Source organism: Fukomys damarensis, unplaced genomic scaffold, assembly GCF_012274545.1.
Source record: "Fukomys damarensis isolate Sample0158 unplaced genomic scaffold, DMR_v1.0_HiC HiC_scaffold_17, whole genome shotgun sequence".
Classification (NCBI taxonomy): domain Eukaryota; kingdom Metazoa; phylum Chordata; class Mammalia; order Rodentia; family Bathyergidae; genus Fukomys; species Fukomys damarensis.
The window spans coordinates 45680185-45695699 of NW_022900929.1; the positions used below are offsets into that span (position 1 = coordinate 45680185).

The following is a 15515-nucleotide window of genomic DNA, read 5'->3' on the forward strand; positions in this document are numbered from 1 at the left end:
CCAAGAAGGGCCATGAAGAGGATCTTGAGCTCTCTGCTGGGGCTTTTGTGCACCTATGTTGGCAGTAAGTTGAGCTGTCTCAAATTCAGGTCTCTGAAAGGATTTTGCAGCTGCAGCCTCTGGAGGGGAGGGAGAAAAAGGAGCTTACAAGTCTTGCAGGTTTTCGTCACGATGCTTGGGGACATTTTCAGTGACATCTCCTATGACTGTTTCTCTGTTCCTACTCAGGTGTGAGAGGGATGCAGGTGGAGCAGAGTCCTCCAGCCCTCGTCCTCCAGGAGGGAGCCAATTCCACTCTGTCGTGCAGCTTTTCTGACTCAGTGACCACTGTGCAGTGGTTTCGCCAAGATCCCGGGGGACGCCTCGTCAACCTGTTCTACATTCCTTCAGGGACAAAGCAGAATGGAAGATTGGAGGCCACGACAGTCCCTAAGGAACGCCACAGCTCATTGCACATCTCCTTTTCTCAGCCCACAGACTCAGCTACTTATTTCTGTGCTGCAACCCACACTGCTCCCCAGGCACCTGCAGCTGCTACACAAACCCTCAGCTGGGCTCAGCCCCGCGCCAGCCACAGCACATCATGGGGCCACTGCAGCACCATTTGCACAGTTTAACATTTTTTTTTTAAACCAACAGCAGAGTCTTAAGTACATATCCATTTGGCCTCACAACTTTGCTCTTTATCTTCCATTCTCAAACGGTACTCCCAACCTACACAGAGGTCTAACTTGGAGCTAGCACAGCAGGTGATAGGAGGACTGGATCAAGGGAAATATTAGACTACAGTGTTCTGGATTCCCAGGGAATAAAAGGAAAAAGGAACAGAAAGAAGAGGAAGTCATTCAGATAGAGACGTCGGCAGTGACGATGTAGCTTAGCCGTGTGTTTTAAGGACATTCAGGTCTGTCTTACCACAGTGTGTTTCCACAAGCAAGGCAAATAATCGGTCTACAGTCCATCACACCAGGGCAGCAGATAAAAAGAAAAAATTTCACTGAATGTTCATAGACGATACATAGATGTCAGAGAAAACATGATGTATGTTCCACTCACCTAAGTCCTTCCAAGTTCTTGAGGTTTGTTGTGTGGCTGAGGACTCAGTCTGTCCTGGAGAGTAACCCTAGCATGCTGGAGAGGGACATGTGCCCGTTGGAGGACAGGCCCAAGGTCAACTTGTTTTATAGTGTCTCTCAAGTTTTTATTTTCTTGCTGTCATTCTGTCCAGTTGTCCTATCTGTTTTTGAAAGTACTGAAGTCTCAACTGTTACTATCTCTCCTTATAGTTTTCTCACCTTTTGCTACATGTATTTTGGTGTCTGTTGTTAGGTGCTTATATCTTTGAACTGTTACATTTTTTTCCCAACTGACTTACTTTTTATTGTTATAATAATCCCTCTTTATCTTTGGTGGCTTTGTTATTTAAAGTATATAGTAACAGGATAACACCTTCAATTTTTCTAAGGTTGCTGTTAACATGATACAAGTTTTTCTATGCTGTCAACTTATTTACTTCTGCTATAGTTTTTTTTTTTAATTTTTGGTTTTTTGAGACAGGGTCTCACTATGTAGTTGAGACGGACCTAGAACTCACTATGTAGCCCAGACTAGTCTTGAACTCACAGCGATCCTCCGGCCTCAGCCTCCCGAGTGCTGGGATTATAGGCGTGCACCATCACACCCAGCATATCTGCTATAGTTTTTATCTGGAATGTTCTCCAAAGACCCATAAATTAAAGGCTATTTCCCAGCTTGACATTGCTGAGGTGGGACCTAGGGGGAGAATTTAGTTCACTGTGGGCATGCCCTCGATGAGGACTGTGGAGCACTGGGTTCTTCTTGTCTTTGTTGTCCGGTTGCCATGAGGTGAGCTGCCTCCTCTGCCATACACGCCCACAGTGAACTGCCTCACCACAGACCCAAAGCAGAGACACCAATCTACTGTGTGCTGCAGCCTCCCAAAGTGAGTACTTCAGGCAGGTTTTTTTTTTGTGTGTGTGTGTGTGACAGAAGCAGACTAACAAAGAAAATTGTGGCAGAAATCTGACTCACACATCACAGCACTCACAAGGTAAACAAAACAAAAACACATTAGATTAGGTCTTATTTCCATACTTTTACACATTCTAATTTAAAACTCAGTAAAACAAGGACACATTTACGAGACCGGTGACTCATAAATTTGAGCTATGAAAAAATGTAAAATGATCTTTTCTCTAAAATCATTTCTTGTCACTCCCAAGCCTGAGGAAAATGGGAGGGATGTGAATAGTAACGGAAATTTAGACCATTAGGCATTGCCCAAGGACAGAGATGAAGGATCAACATGGTTTCTTGGATATGCTTTTATATTTCCACTGGAATATCTTTATTGTTTACTTTTTTATTAGTATGTTTCTGATACATAGTAAATGCATTTATTGTGGGAAATGATAAATACGTATCACTTCCTGATCTTTTTTGCTTCTTTTTCCTCTCCTGTCCTTCCCATCTCTGCCCATCATCAGATTGTCTTGCTCTTTGCTGAAAATTAATTGAACACATAAGTGTAAACCTATTTATACTGTGATACAATATGTATATGGATTTACATATCTCTCACCATTACCAAACTATTTAGATTGCTGCTCTTTATACTAAGTCTTAGTAGGATCTCTCCTCTAATTTTCCTTTTAATAACTGCTCGGTTAGTCAGGGAGATTCGCCCTTGCATATAAATTGTGTAGTCAGTTCATATTTTTATACAAAAATATACTGGAATTTTGAGTAATATTTTATTAAATCTTTTTAAAAATAGGGAATTTAAAGCTACAGAATCTTCCAGGTCATGAACATACCTCCTCATTCATTAAGCTTTCTTTATGCTTTTTGGGCAGAGGTTTTGGACATTTTTAAGAAAAAAAAGTAAGGAACTGGGAGAAATTATTTGAAATTTATGTGTTGTTCAAAGCATTTTTATATATAATATGAAAGAGATTTTAAAAAGTAACCAAAGTGTAAATCTGAAAATGAACAAAATGAGCATAGCATTCATAAGTCAGATATATAAATGAGAAATAAGAAAATGAAAGGATGTTCTTCACCAGAGGCTAACAAAACAGGACCCACGAGTCAAATCTAGCCATCTGCACATTTTTTATTAGTTTTAATTGGAACACAATGCCATTTGTTTATGCATTACTGATGGCTTCTTACATGCTGGAGATACAGAGCTGAGTATCCATAGTAGAGACTGAAAACAGGAAATATGTATATTCAACCCTCTAGGAAATAAATTTTAACCCTTATTCTGCATCATTAATGATCAGAGAAACAGCACTCTTTAATTGGTATGTGTTTCTTTTTTTTTCTTTTATTAATTTTATTGGTACATTTTAGGTATACAGTATAATGACATGCATCACTGGGAACTTGTAACTTTATGCAATCTATCTTGGTTCTTATTTTCTCCCCATTCCCATGCCCTCCTGTCAACCTCTCCACCCCTCTCTGTTTACAAAGACTTTGTTTCCATTTTTCCCTTTTTTTCATATTAATTCTGTTCCCTTCTTTTCTTTCCCCTACCCCTCCCACATCCCCTTACTTTTTGTCCCATTTCTTCCTATTTCACATTATCTATTGTACATTTTAGTCCTTATTTACACTTCCAGGTTCTCACATCAGAGAAACTATTTGTTATTTACACATTCGTGTCCTATTTATTTCACTTAAGAGTATTAGATCAATGTGCATCCATTTAGAGTTTTTCATTCTTTATGGCTGAGTAGTGCTCCATTTTATAAAAGAATCACATTTTCTTTATTCAGTCTCCAGTTGATGGGCAACTGGGCTGTTTCCAAATTTTAGCTATTACAGACAGTGCCACTATGAACAGGGGTGCATATATATCACTGTGGTATGATTCGTTTAATTTAAAACCCAGAAGGGGAATAGCTGGGTCAAATGGATCTCTAATCCTAGTTGTTTGAAGTATCTCCGTATCTATTTCCACAGTGGTTGCACCAGTCTGCACCCCCACCAACAGTGGAAAAGGGTTGCTTTTTCCCCACAGCCCCAGCATCAACTGTTATTGGTTGATTGCACAACAGCAGCCACTCTTTCTGGGCTGAGGTAGAATCTCAGTATTGTTTTCATCTGCATCTCTCCAATGACCACTGAGGTTGAACATTTTTTCATATGTTTATTTGCTATTTCTACTTCTTTGTCTGAGAAACGTCTGTTCATTTCAGATGCCCATTTTTGGATTGGGTCTTTAAATTTGGGAGGTCTGCTTTTTTAAAGTTCTTTATATCTTCTAGATAATAGAACTTTTTGTAAGGAAGAGCTGGTGAAAAGTTTTTCCCACACTGTGGCTAATCTCTTCACACTGTTGCTAGTTTCTCTTGCTGTGCAGAAGCTTTTTAATAATAAGAAGAGATCCCACTTGTTGCTTGTTTGTGCTATTTCATAGATGACTGAGGTTTTGTTCATGAAATCTTTTCATACACCATTGTCTTCAAGAGTTCTACCTAACCTCTCTTCCAGCCAGTTTAGTGTTTCTGTTTTAATATTTAGATCTTTCATCCATTTCAAAATTGAAATGGTGAGAGATATAGGTCTAGTTTTAATCTTTGTCAAGTTGAAACCCACCTTTTGCAACACCATTTCATAAACAGGCTATCTTTCTTCCAGGGAGGGTGTTTGGCTCCTTTGTCAAAGATGAGACGGCTGAGTGTGTCTGAAGTTGTTTCTGCATCTTCTAATCTGTTCCACTGATTCTTGGGTCTGTTTCTTTGCCAGTACCATGCTGTTTTTATCACAGTAGTTTTGTTGGATAGTTTCACATTGGGGATTGTGATACCCCTACCTTGCTTTTGTTGCCTAGCATTGCTTTTGCTATTCTAGGTCTCTTCTTGTTCCAAATGAATTTTTGGATTGTTTTCTCAAGGTCCATGAAGCATGCTGCTGGAATTTCAATTGGAATTGCATTGAATCTATATAGCAGTTTTGGAAGTATGCCCATATTTACTATGTTGGTTCTTCCTACCTAGGAGCAAGGGATGACTCTCCATTTTCTTATATCTCCTTTGATCTCTTTTTTCAGAGTGCTATCATTTTCAGAATAGAGGTCTTTGATTTCTTTTATTAGGTTGATTCCTAGGTATTTCAAGTTTTTGATGTTGTGAAAGGAATTTTTTTTGTTTCTTTTCTCTCTCAATGAGTCTGTTCTTCATGTACAGGAAAGATTGATTTTTGTGTGTTGACCTTGTATCCAGCTACTTTACTAATTTGGTTATTAAGTCTAGAGGCTTTTGGTGAAGTTCTTGGGGTCTTCTATATAGAGTATCATGTCATCTGCAAATAATGAGAATTTCACTTTTTCATTTCCTAACTTTATTCCTTTTATTTCTTTCTCTTGTCTAATTGCTGTGGCTAATGTTTCCAAAACTATACTGATCAAGAGTGGTGTTGTGGATGTCCTTGCCTTGCTCCCAATTTCAGTGTGAAGGATTTCAGAATTGACCATTTAATATGATATTGGCTGTTGGTTTTTCATAGATGACTTTTCTCAGGTTGATGTAGAGATGGTCTATTCCAGTTTTTTGTAGGGTTTTTATCATGAATGTATGTTGGATTTGTGGAGTACCTTTTCTGCATCTATTGAGATGATCATATGGTTTTTGTACTTAGCTCTATTAATATATTGTATTACATTTATTTATTTGCATAAGTTGAACTATCCCTGCATCCCTGGGATGAATCCCACTTGGTCAGGGTGAATGATTTTCTGCATTCTATTTGCCATTATCTTATTAAGAATTTTTGTGGGCTGGGGATTTAGCTCAGCAGTTCGATGACCTGCCTTGCAAGCGCAAGGACCCGAGTTTGATCCCCGGTACCCACCCCCCAAAAAAAGAATTTTTGGGTCCATTTTCATTACTGAGGTTGGCCTATATTTCTCTTTTTCGGTTGGGTCTTTCTCTGCTTTGGGCATCAAGATGTTGCTTGCGTCCAGGAATGAATTTGAGAGTATTGTTTCCCTTTCAATTTCACTGAAGAGTTTAAACAATAGTGGCAAAAGTTCTTCTCTAAATGTCCTGTAGAATTCACCAGTGAAACCATCAGGGCCCAGGCTTCTCTTAGTTGGTAAGTTTTTAATTAGTTTTCCACTTTTGTTGATATATATTGGATTGTTTAGAATTTTTAGTTCTTCTTCATTCAACTTCGATAATTCATATGTATCTGGGAATCTGTCCATTTCTTCTGTGTTTTCCATCTTATTCGAGTATGGGTTCTTAAAGTAGGCATTGATGATCCTCTGGATTTCTGCTGAGTCTGTTGTAATTTCACCCTTTTCATTCCTATTACATAGATTTGGGCCTTTTCTTTCCTTTTTTTGATAAGTTTGGCTAAGGGTATTTCAATTTTGTTTATTCTTTGGAAGAACCAACTCTTGGCTTCATTGATTTTTTTGTATCACTCTCTTAGTCTCCATTGCATTCATGTCTGCTCTGATCATTATAATTTCCTCCCTTGTATGAGCTTTGAGTTTGTTTTGCTCTTCTGTTCTAGAAGCTTGAAGTTCAGCATCAGGTTGTTTAATTGAGTTTTCTCTGTTTTCCTGTATGAGTATTCACTGCTATGAATTTCCCTCATAAGACTGCTTTCATTGTGTCCCATAGGTTCTGATATGTTCTACTGTCATTGTCATTTAATTGTTAAAACTGTTTGATTTCTTCTTTAATTTCCTCTGTGACCTATTGGTTATTCAGAAGTGTGTTGTTCAATTTCCATATGTTTTTGCAATTCTTGTGGTTTTGTTTGCTATTGATCTCTAATTTTGTTGCATGATGGTCTGATAATATACAGGGGATAACTTCAATTCCTTTGCACTTACTTAAACATGTTCTATGAGCCAGTATGTGGTCTATTTTGGAGAATGACCTGTGTTAAGCTAAAAAGAATGTGTATTCTGACTTCTTGGTGTGGAACACTATGTAAACATCTGTTAAGTTCATTTCTTTAAGAGTTTGATTGAGTTCTAATATTTCATTGTTTATTTTCTTTCGTGTTGATCTATCTATTTGTGACAGTGGGGTATTGAGGTACCCCACAACTACTGCATTAGTGCTTCTTTGATTTTTCATGTACATTAGTATTTGTTGTAGATCATTGTTTGGTACATATGTATTTGTGATTGTTATCTCTTCCTCTTGGATTGGTCCCTTTATAAGGATGTAGTGTCTTTCTTCATCGCTCTTAATCAGTGTTGGCTTGAAATACATTTAATATGCAAAGAGGATTGCTACTTCTGCTTTTTTTCAGGTTCCTGTCACATGGAGAATTGTTTTCCATCCTTTAATTTTCAGTCTATGAGTTAAGCGTGTTTCTTGTATGCAGCATATTCTTGGATCTTGCTTCTTGACCCATCCTACCAGTCTATTTCTTTTGATTGGTGAATTGAGACCATTAACATTGATATGTATTGACTTATTCTTGTTATGACTTTTCTTTTTGTTGGATTCTCCCCCTTTGCATTTAATTTCTTTTTGTGCCTGTTGGATTCACTCTGTTGGGCTTCCTGGGGTTGTGATCCTCATTGTCTTTTCCTAGGATATTGTTTAAAATTTTTTGGAGTGCTGGTTTAGTATTCATGAAGTTCGTAAACTGCTCTTTGTCATGAAAGTATCTTATTTCTCCATTACTTTTGAAAGATAGTTTTGCAGGGTACATCAATCTGGGTTGGAGGTTGTTTTCCTTTAGGGCTTGAAATACATCACTCCATGCTCTTCTTGCCTTGAGGGCTTATGTTGAGAAGTCTGCTGTGATTCTGAATGGCTTTCCTTTGTATGTGATTTGTTTCTTTTCTCTTAACTGCTTGTAGAAATTTGTTCTTCTGTTGAGTTTCTGGAATCTTAATTATTATATGACCATGTGTAGATTTTTTTTTATCATGCCTTGTTGGAGTTCTATAACCCTCACTTATCTGTATATCAAGGTGTTTTTTTCTATTTGGGAAGTTTTCTGCCATTACTTCTGTGAACAGTTTTTTAATGTCATTTGCACTCTCATGGTCCTGAGTTAAACCCTGATACCACAAAAAAAAAAAAAAAAAAAAGAGAAACTAAAATGAGAATAGTTGAGTTATTCTACCACACTGTCTTTAGATTATCCCTGATTCCCAAAATTCCCAAACTCACCTTCCCTATGAAGCCACAGAATCATAGCCGAGGCTCCAGGATCTTCCCAATTCTGCCTCACATATCCCTGACAATGCCTCTGACCTGAGGCACATGAACTCCATCCTGTACATTATGCTTTATTTTATTATGTCTATTTCAGTCTATCAGACTCTATCTACTGAGATACAAATACTATCACAAATTTCTAACCTGACTTTTCAAACTACTAGAAAAAAAGGAAAGTAAATTTTGAGAGGCACGAAGAGTTCATATTTACCTCTTGTGGCATATCTTCCAAAGCTAAAGGAACATTTATGTGATTTTTTTCACTTTCTCTGTAAACTAAAAAAGTTTTACTATGTTGCCCTGGCTGTACCCCTGGGAATGTTTCCTTGTTTATATGTTTGATTTTTAAAAATATGAATGCCAAAAATAGGAATGGCTAAGTTTCAAAGTCATGGTCCTCATGCATCTTTTCCTCATCCTGCTGGCTTGTCAAGAGATATGTCATTGAACAGGATTCTCCAAAGTGGAGATGAGGAACCTAAATACACCCTACCTGTAGAATAATTTGCAGGTACATTGACTACCATCACAGCAAAACAATTTTCAGGAAGTGTCAGGCATAAACAGGTAGAATTATTTGCAGAACTTTGAAAGTGCACACTCAAAATAAAGCGGGGGCCCTCAAGAGAGAGGGGCATTATTCCTGGAACTGGGAACATTTGTGTTTTTCTTGGGGTGGAAACCTATGGAAAAGATGGCCTACCTGTTTGAAGGATAATGACCCATTTTACAGGTGAAAGGTATGAGCTCAGTTTTTAAGATAGGTATTTTAAAATAGACAGAAAATGGTGTAAGGGAAGGTGTAGGGAAAGTGGAAATGGTAGGGGAAAGGAAATAAGGGAAAAGAAAAAATATGAGAAAAGGAAAAAATGGAAACAAAGTCTTTGTAAATAGGGGAGGGGGAAGGGGGTGAAGGGAGGACAGGGGAATGGGGAAAATGAGTATTAAGATCTGTCATGTAAAGGTACAAGATTCCAATGATAAATGTAACTGTAATGTATACTTAAAAAAGTACCAATAAACTCAGTGAAAAAAAAGGTAGGTATTTTAAGCATCTCTTATATTATCTCAATCTGTTTCTTTATTTTAGCATCAGGTTTCAGTTCTTTACTTTCTCAACCTAACCTCTTCTAATGGAATTACAATAGCCCTAAGGAATTTTGGATGTCATGAGTCTGGGAGGAAAGAAGCATGAATTAACCAAGGGATTGCCAATGTAGATAGCTCTGGGTAATTCTGATTGTCTTAGAATTTGCAGTCTTCTTAAAAGTACAATTAAAAAATTATGATTTTACTTGTCTTCTTTCTACCTGTTTTTCTTTCTTCTATCCTACCTCAAAATCTGATAAATTTTCTTCCCCTGAGAGATACTTTGATCTGCCCAGTGGTTATTCAAATCTCTCGAATGCATCCTCTGGAGAGAAAACCATTTGATCCACCCCTCCAGTGCCACAGCAGCTCTTCTGTCTCCTCCCTCTGGAGGCGTTTCTGCTCAGGTTGTTTTGCCAGCATGACACTAGCAGAGGGTCACCCTAAGGCAATGACCAGTCCAGGCTCTCCAACTGTTGGTGCCCCAGAAAAGACACTTAAGTGGTAGAATGTCTTATGTGTAATTGTGAGCACTTGTTTTCAAATCTTACCTGTTAAGTTCCTTTTTGGGACAACTATAGAAATTTAAATATAGTTTGAGAGTTAGACCAAATAAGCTTATATGTGAAAGGCAGATGTCATTTGAGAAACATAGAAACTCTTATTAAAAAGTTCATTTTCAAGGCTTAGTGAGTTGGTAACTTATGAATAAGTGAAACATAAAGGTTATGCTTTCAGGGATCATTTCTATAGCTGATGAGTAAATGGAACCAACGTTTGAAATATTCACCATGACAAGTCTGGAGAATAGTCAATACTGTAGGACTTCAAAACTGCTTTGAATTCTGGAGCGCAAAGGAAATCTCCATGTGTCCAGCCACAGACACTGCTGTCTATCTTGACTTACATTTCTAGTATTTTAGAGTGAAGAAATTAAGAGGACAGATTTCCCTTACATCAGACCTGTATAAATTATCATTTGTCTTAAAATGTAAATGGACACATGAAAAACCAACAAAGCAAAGAAGTGTGGATTCATATACTAGAAGGAAATGCTCTTTTCTTTCCTGAACATTTTAGCTAAAAGTGTAATTCCCATTCCTTCTTGTGCCAACTATGGAGGTTGTGCTATAACAAAGCTACTCACAAGTTACAAAGCTTATCAACGTCCCTCGCCCAGAACATCTGCTTCTGCTTAGGTCTATGAGTGTCTGAGGACATGAAAGCAACTCCATCAGTCACTTAGTAGTTGAATCACCGCTAAGGATGTGCACTGGATGCTGGGTACCAGAGCATCCACACCTGAGTTCACTGGGAAGAAGAGTCAGGCACCCCCAGACCACATCCTCTCCTCTCCCACAGCAACAAGAATTGAGCAGCTGCTTGGTAAGATGGATGACACTGAGAACTCTGGGTTTCTTTATTTTAAGCTATTATGTTTATTGGATCACACTGGACACCTATGGAGACTCCAAGAGACTGATGATTGTTTTCTTTGAAGGATTCAGCAAAACATTTTTAAGATGGGATAGGATATGAAAATACAGTTAAATGACACTGAAGAAATTTTATTTTTCTCTTGTGAATGTGCTGGAAGTGATTGTCTATTTTAGTTTTCCCTTGGTTATCTTAAAATGTTAAAGATTTAGATGTTCTCCAAGTCATTTATTTTTTCATCTGTGCACAAATATGTTCCATATTCATTAATATGGGATTGTCATATGAGATTAGAAATTCCTGAAATATCAGCATAACAAATCCTTTTATTTCCCAGTTATTAGCCACAGAGAACAGATAATGAGAACAAATAGTAATTGTCTCATGTGAGTGAATTATTTATGTCTCATTTGACAGTATATAAGTCACAGCATTTGATATTCAAAACAAAGATAGTTCTAAGCAGTGAGTCTTTGGTATTCTGTCCCCCAAATTTTATTCCATCCTCTAGTGGAAGTGGGCAAGGATAAGGGGTACTGGTCTACGTTTTCTCTCAGTACTTGTTATGGGGGGCCTAGGCCAGAGGCCTGAATCTGGGGCCTAACTAGCTGGGTGCTTATGATTTCCTTTCCTGAAAAGTGGGAGAAAAGCTCATAAGAATAGAATAATGAGTTTATTCATGATTTGACCAAATTGTGAATGTAGGTGGTTAGATTTTAATCAACAGCAGTTGGGGCATAAGTACAAGAAGTTAGATGCTTGAGCTTTAAAAAAATTTTCCATTAAAAATTGAGGAGTAAAATACTGTACAAGAGAGTGCCAAAATCAGAGGATTGTACTGAATAGTTTCTCTGGTGTGAAAAGCCATAATAGTACATAAGATCCTAATGAGATAATTGACAACATGAAATAGTAAGAAAAGGGCTAAAGGTGTAGGAAAAGTGGGAAGGGTAGGGGAAAGGTAATAAGGGGAAAGTAAAAAATATGAGAAAATGAAAAAATGGAAATAAAATGTTTGTAAATGGGGAGAGGAGGGGGGTGAAGGAGGGCAGGGACAAGGGAGAAAATGAGAACCAAGACCTATCAGGTAAAGAAGGTACAAGATCCCAACAATGAATGTAACTGTGCTGTATACCTAAAATGTACCAATAAACTCAATGAAAAAACAAAACAAACAACAAAAAAAGAACAAAACAAAACAAAATCAGAGGATATCTAATAGCTCCCCCTGCTGGAGAGCTTTTTGCTTTTAGGAAATCATGTATAAGAACTTCCTTTTATAACCTCTGTGACCCTGTTTATTTTTGGTAGGGTCGACTCATTATTAGACCAGAAACTTTCCTCACCTTGACATTTTCCTGGCGTTTTTCTTCTTTGAAGGCATTGCTAATTAATCGCCTGATGGTGGGTATCTCACTGGCGTTCTAGCTTTTCTGGTGGTCAGTCAGACTCCTCGTGGGAGAAGCTATAAATGATTGGAGTCAGTGTTAAAAAAGTCATTTTAGCCCATGGCCCCAAAGTCAGATTTAAACTGCTTAATAAAAATAATTAGCTATGACATGGGCAATCAGCATTCATCTCACAATATCAGCTGTGATCCCTAATTAAAGAACTGTGTGTAGAGGTTACAGAACATTCATTCAAGAATTAAACTCATTAGAAAATAAATAAAAATTTTTAAATTAAAAAAAAGTCAGTTTAGACAAATCTGAGCAATAGCAGAGGTTCAGACAGAGTGGTCCTCAGGCTACGTTTATCTACAGTACATTGTTACATTTAATCTTATTTATTCTGTAGGAAATAGCTCCTATGAGCATTAGAATTTTTACAATTTTTGTATTTATCTGTCTATCCATCTATAATCATGTCCTTTGCACTGTGACTTAGCTTTTAGGTTTTAATATATGTTGTAATGGAGGAAACCTCTTTAAATAGCCGGTGTTTGACATATCTTACATTGAAATTTTAAATTCTAAATATGTTTTGAGGTGAAAATGAATAAATCAAGGTTGCCCCTTCTCAAATAAAAGGGGCATGGCTCCTGCTAGCTAAATAACTGTAATATTCACAAGGTATTGTTTGTACCCTGAATTTAGCAACTTGGTCAAGCAATTTAGTTACTTTTGTATCATGTTAAGACATAATCGTGATTGTACTATATCAGGAAAATTAGACTTCTTTAAAAAATTTATAAAATTTTAGAGAATTTATATAAATAAGGCATATCACATTTCTATAAAAAGTAGCAGTTGTTTATTTAGCCAACATTGTAGACCAAACTTTATAAAAAGACTTTAAACAGTTGCTTAAGTAAACCTAGTTCTCTAAGATTTAATTTTCCTGAACAATCAAAGCCTAACAAAAGACAATAGGAAACACAAGAAACTATTTTGATAAAGTAAAGTCTTCATATTTTAGGATATTTCTTTCATAAATTTTACCAAGATCAGATCAATATTTTAAGAAAGACTTATTTTAAATTTAAAAATCTCACAATTCTGACTTTATCCTTATGTATTATGCTTTGGCTTTAGAATAAACTCCCCCTATGAAAATCTTAAAAAAATTTTCCCTCAGAATATAGACTGTCTATAAAGAAAACATATTTAAATGCTTTACTCAGAAGACATATATATATATAGAAAGTATTTCTAGGATATGTGATCAATTTACAACAACACTTAACTCTTAGATCATTACAAAATGGAGCTATGAAATTGAAAATCACACATAGGTTGTCAGTATTTTTAAAAATAATATTTTTTATTTCAGCCTGTTTTAGGCTTGGATAAGGAAAGAAAATCAAGTAAAATTAAATTTCTTGAGCTTAAGAATTCCAATAAGTTGTTTAAAGGAACAATTAAATACTTTCAGAATGCATTCTATTCTTTTTCATAGTATATAGTCTCACTTATACTTTCAATTATTTTTACCTGAATAATTGATAGTCATATTTATATCCCAAACAAATGGTAAATGCCATATCTAGATGTAAGCACTACACATTTATCCAGGAAAAAAGCAACATATGTATGGTGAGGAAAGCTCATGATTTTTGTCCGGACATGGTGGCTCATCGGGGTGAGGCTGGATCTCTGTGCACTAAAATTTGTTTTGTTTTATTAGCACATGCTTGCTGCGTGTGAAGCTCACATTTATCTTGGGAAGAAGATACATGTACATAGCACAGCTGGCTTTATTTCTGAATCCCTTTCCCCTTCCCATCCACCTCCCTCTCTCCCTTTCTTATTTTCATTCTTGTTATTATTATTTTTAGCTCATGTTTATGATAGATAATGCTTTACATTCATTGAGGTAATTAGGTTCCTGTACATGACATATCTTAATTCCTCGTTTCCCCTTCCTTTCCCCCTCCTGCCTTGCCCTGGATCCCCTCCCCTTAGTAAGAGATCTATCCCCTTGTTCCTTTTATCCATCCTTTATCTTGCTCTTTATTTGTACCTTGCCTCACTCAAATGAAAGATGATATGTGGTATTTAAGGTTGAGTATCTCATTTGATTCGTATTTCAGTGATGATTAAAGATGTTGAACATCCTTTTTATATTTCGTTTAACCAAACTTCTTTGTTTGAGAATTGTCTCTTCAGCTCATTTGCCTATTTTGATTGGCTTACTTATTCTATTGGTGTTTTGTTTTTAGTCCTTTATATATTCTGTATATTAATCCTCTATAAAATGAATTACTGGCAAATATTTTCTCTTATTCCTTTTACTTCACTCTTCTTTCTGTGCAGAAACCTTTCAGCTTGAAGTAAACTAGTTTTTCAGTTCTTACCATTGTTTCCTGAGCTACTGGAGTCCTATACAGGAAATCTTTGCCTATGCCAATATCTGTTTCTCCTGGAATAGTTTCATAGTTTGCGTCTTATATTAATGTCTTCAATCCATTTGAATGGATTATTGTACTGAGTATGAGAGAGGGATCTAGTTGCAATCTTTATAGGTGCACGGGCAAGTTTTCCCAGCACTGTTTGTTGAACAGGCTGCCTTTTCTCCAACATACGTTTTTAGTTTCTTTGTTAACAATCAGAACGGCTGCAGTTGCATGGGTTTATTCGTAACTCTTCTATTCTAGAGGTGTGTGTGTGTGCGCGGGCGTGCATGTATTTTTATACAATAAAATAGTTTTATTGTTCAGTGCGCTTGCTCCCAGTCCTGACCTCGTCCTTCCCTTGTTACCTTTGCAGAGGTGAGGCTGACACTGTGACGTGGCACAGGGGGTGGATCTAGTTTCTGGTTGGCTAAGGAGATTGTGGGCTGCCTGCAAAGACAATTAGGGTTCCAAGCTATTTGGGCTTGCTTGTGTTTGAGGGCTTTCAGACTCTGATCAGAGTTCTCAGTGAGTGCGTTGCCCAGAAAAATGGAGAAGCTCTCGGGAGTTTCATTCGTGCTTTTCTCTTGGCAGCTGTGCTGTGAGTTTGGTGGACTTTGGAGATGTCAATAAAAATAGCAGATTAAAAGAGTCTTTCCTGTGAGCCTGAAAGTTGTAAAAGAGTTGGTAAGGCTTCTGTGCTCACTGGTGGAGACTGCGAAATACGTGTTTCTCTCTTTAAACAGGGTGAGCAGCGTGCGTGTGTTGGAGCAGAGCCCTTCATTCCTGAATGTACAGGAGGGAGCACCTGCCATTGTGAACTGCACCACTCGGCAGAGAACCGTCTTCAACTTCTATTGGTTCCAACAGTATCCTGGGAAAGAACTTGTGCCTTTGACCTCCATTCAATCTGGCCAGAAAGAGCAGTT

At 37.2% G+C, this 15515-nt stretch overlaps 1 gene segment (V, D, J or C); it reads left to right on the forward strand.

Annotated features, from left to right (window-relative positions):
- On the forward strand, window positions 1-617 carry LOC104871801. The segment is given in 2 exon segments: window positions 1-64; window positions 229-617. Coding segments are annotated over 2 exon segments (441 nt in total).
- The last annotated feature ends 14898 nt before the right edge of the window (window positions 618-15515 follow it).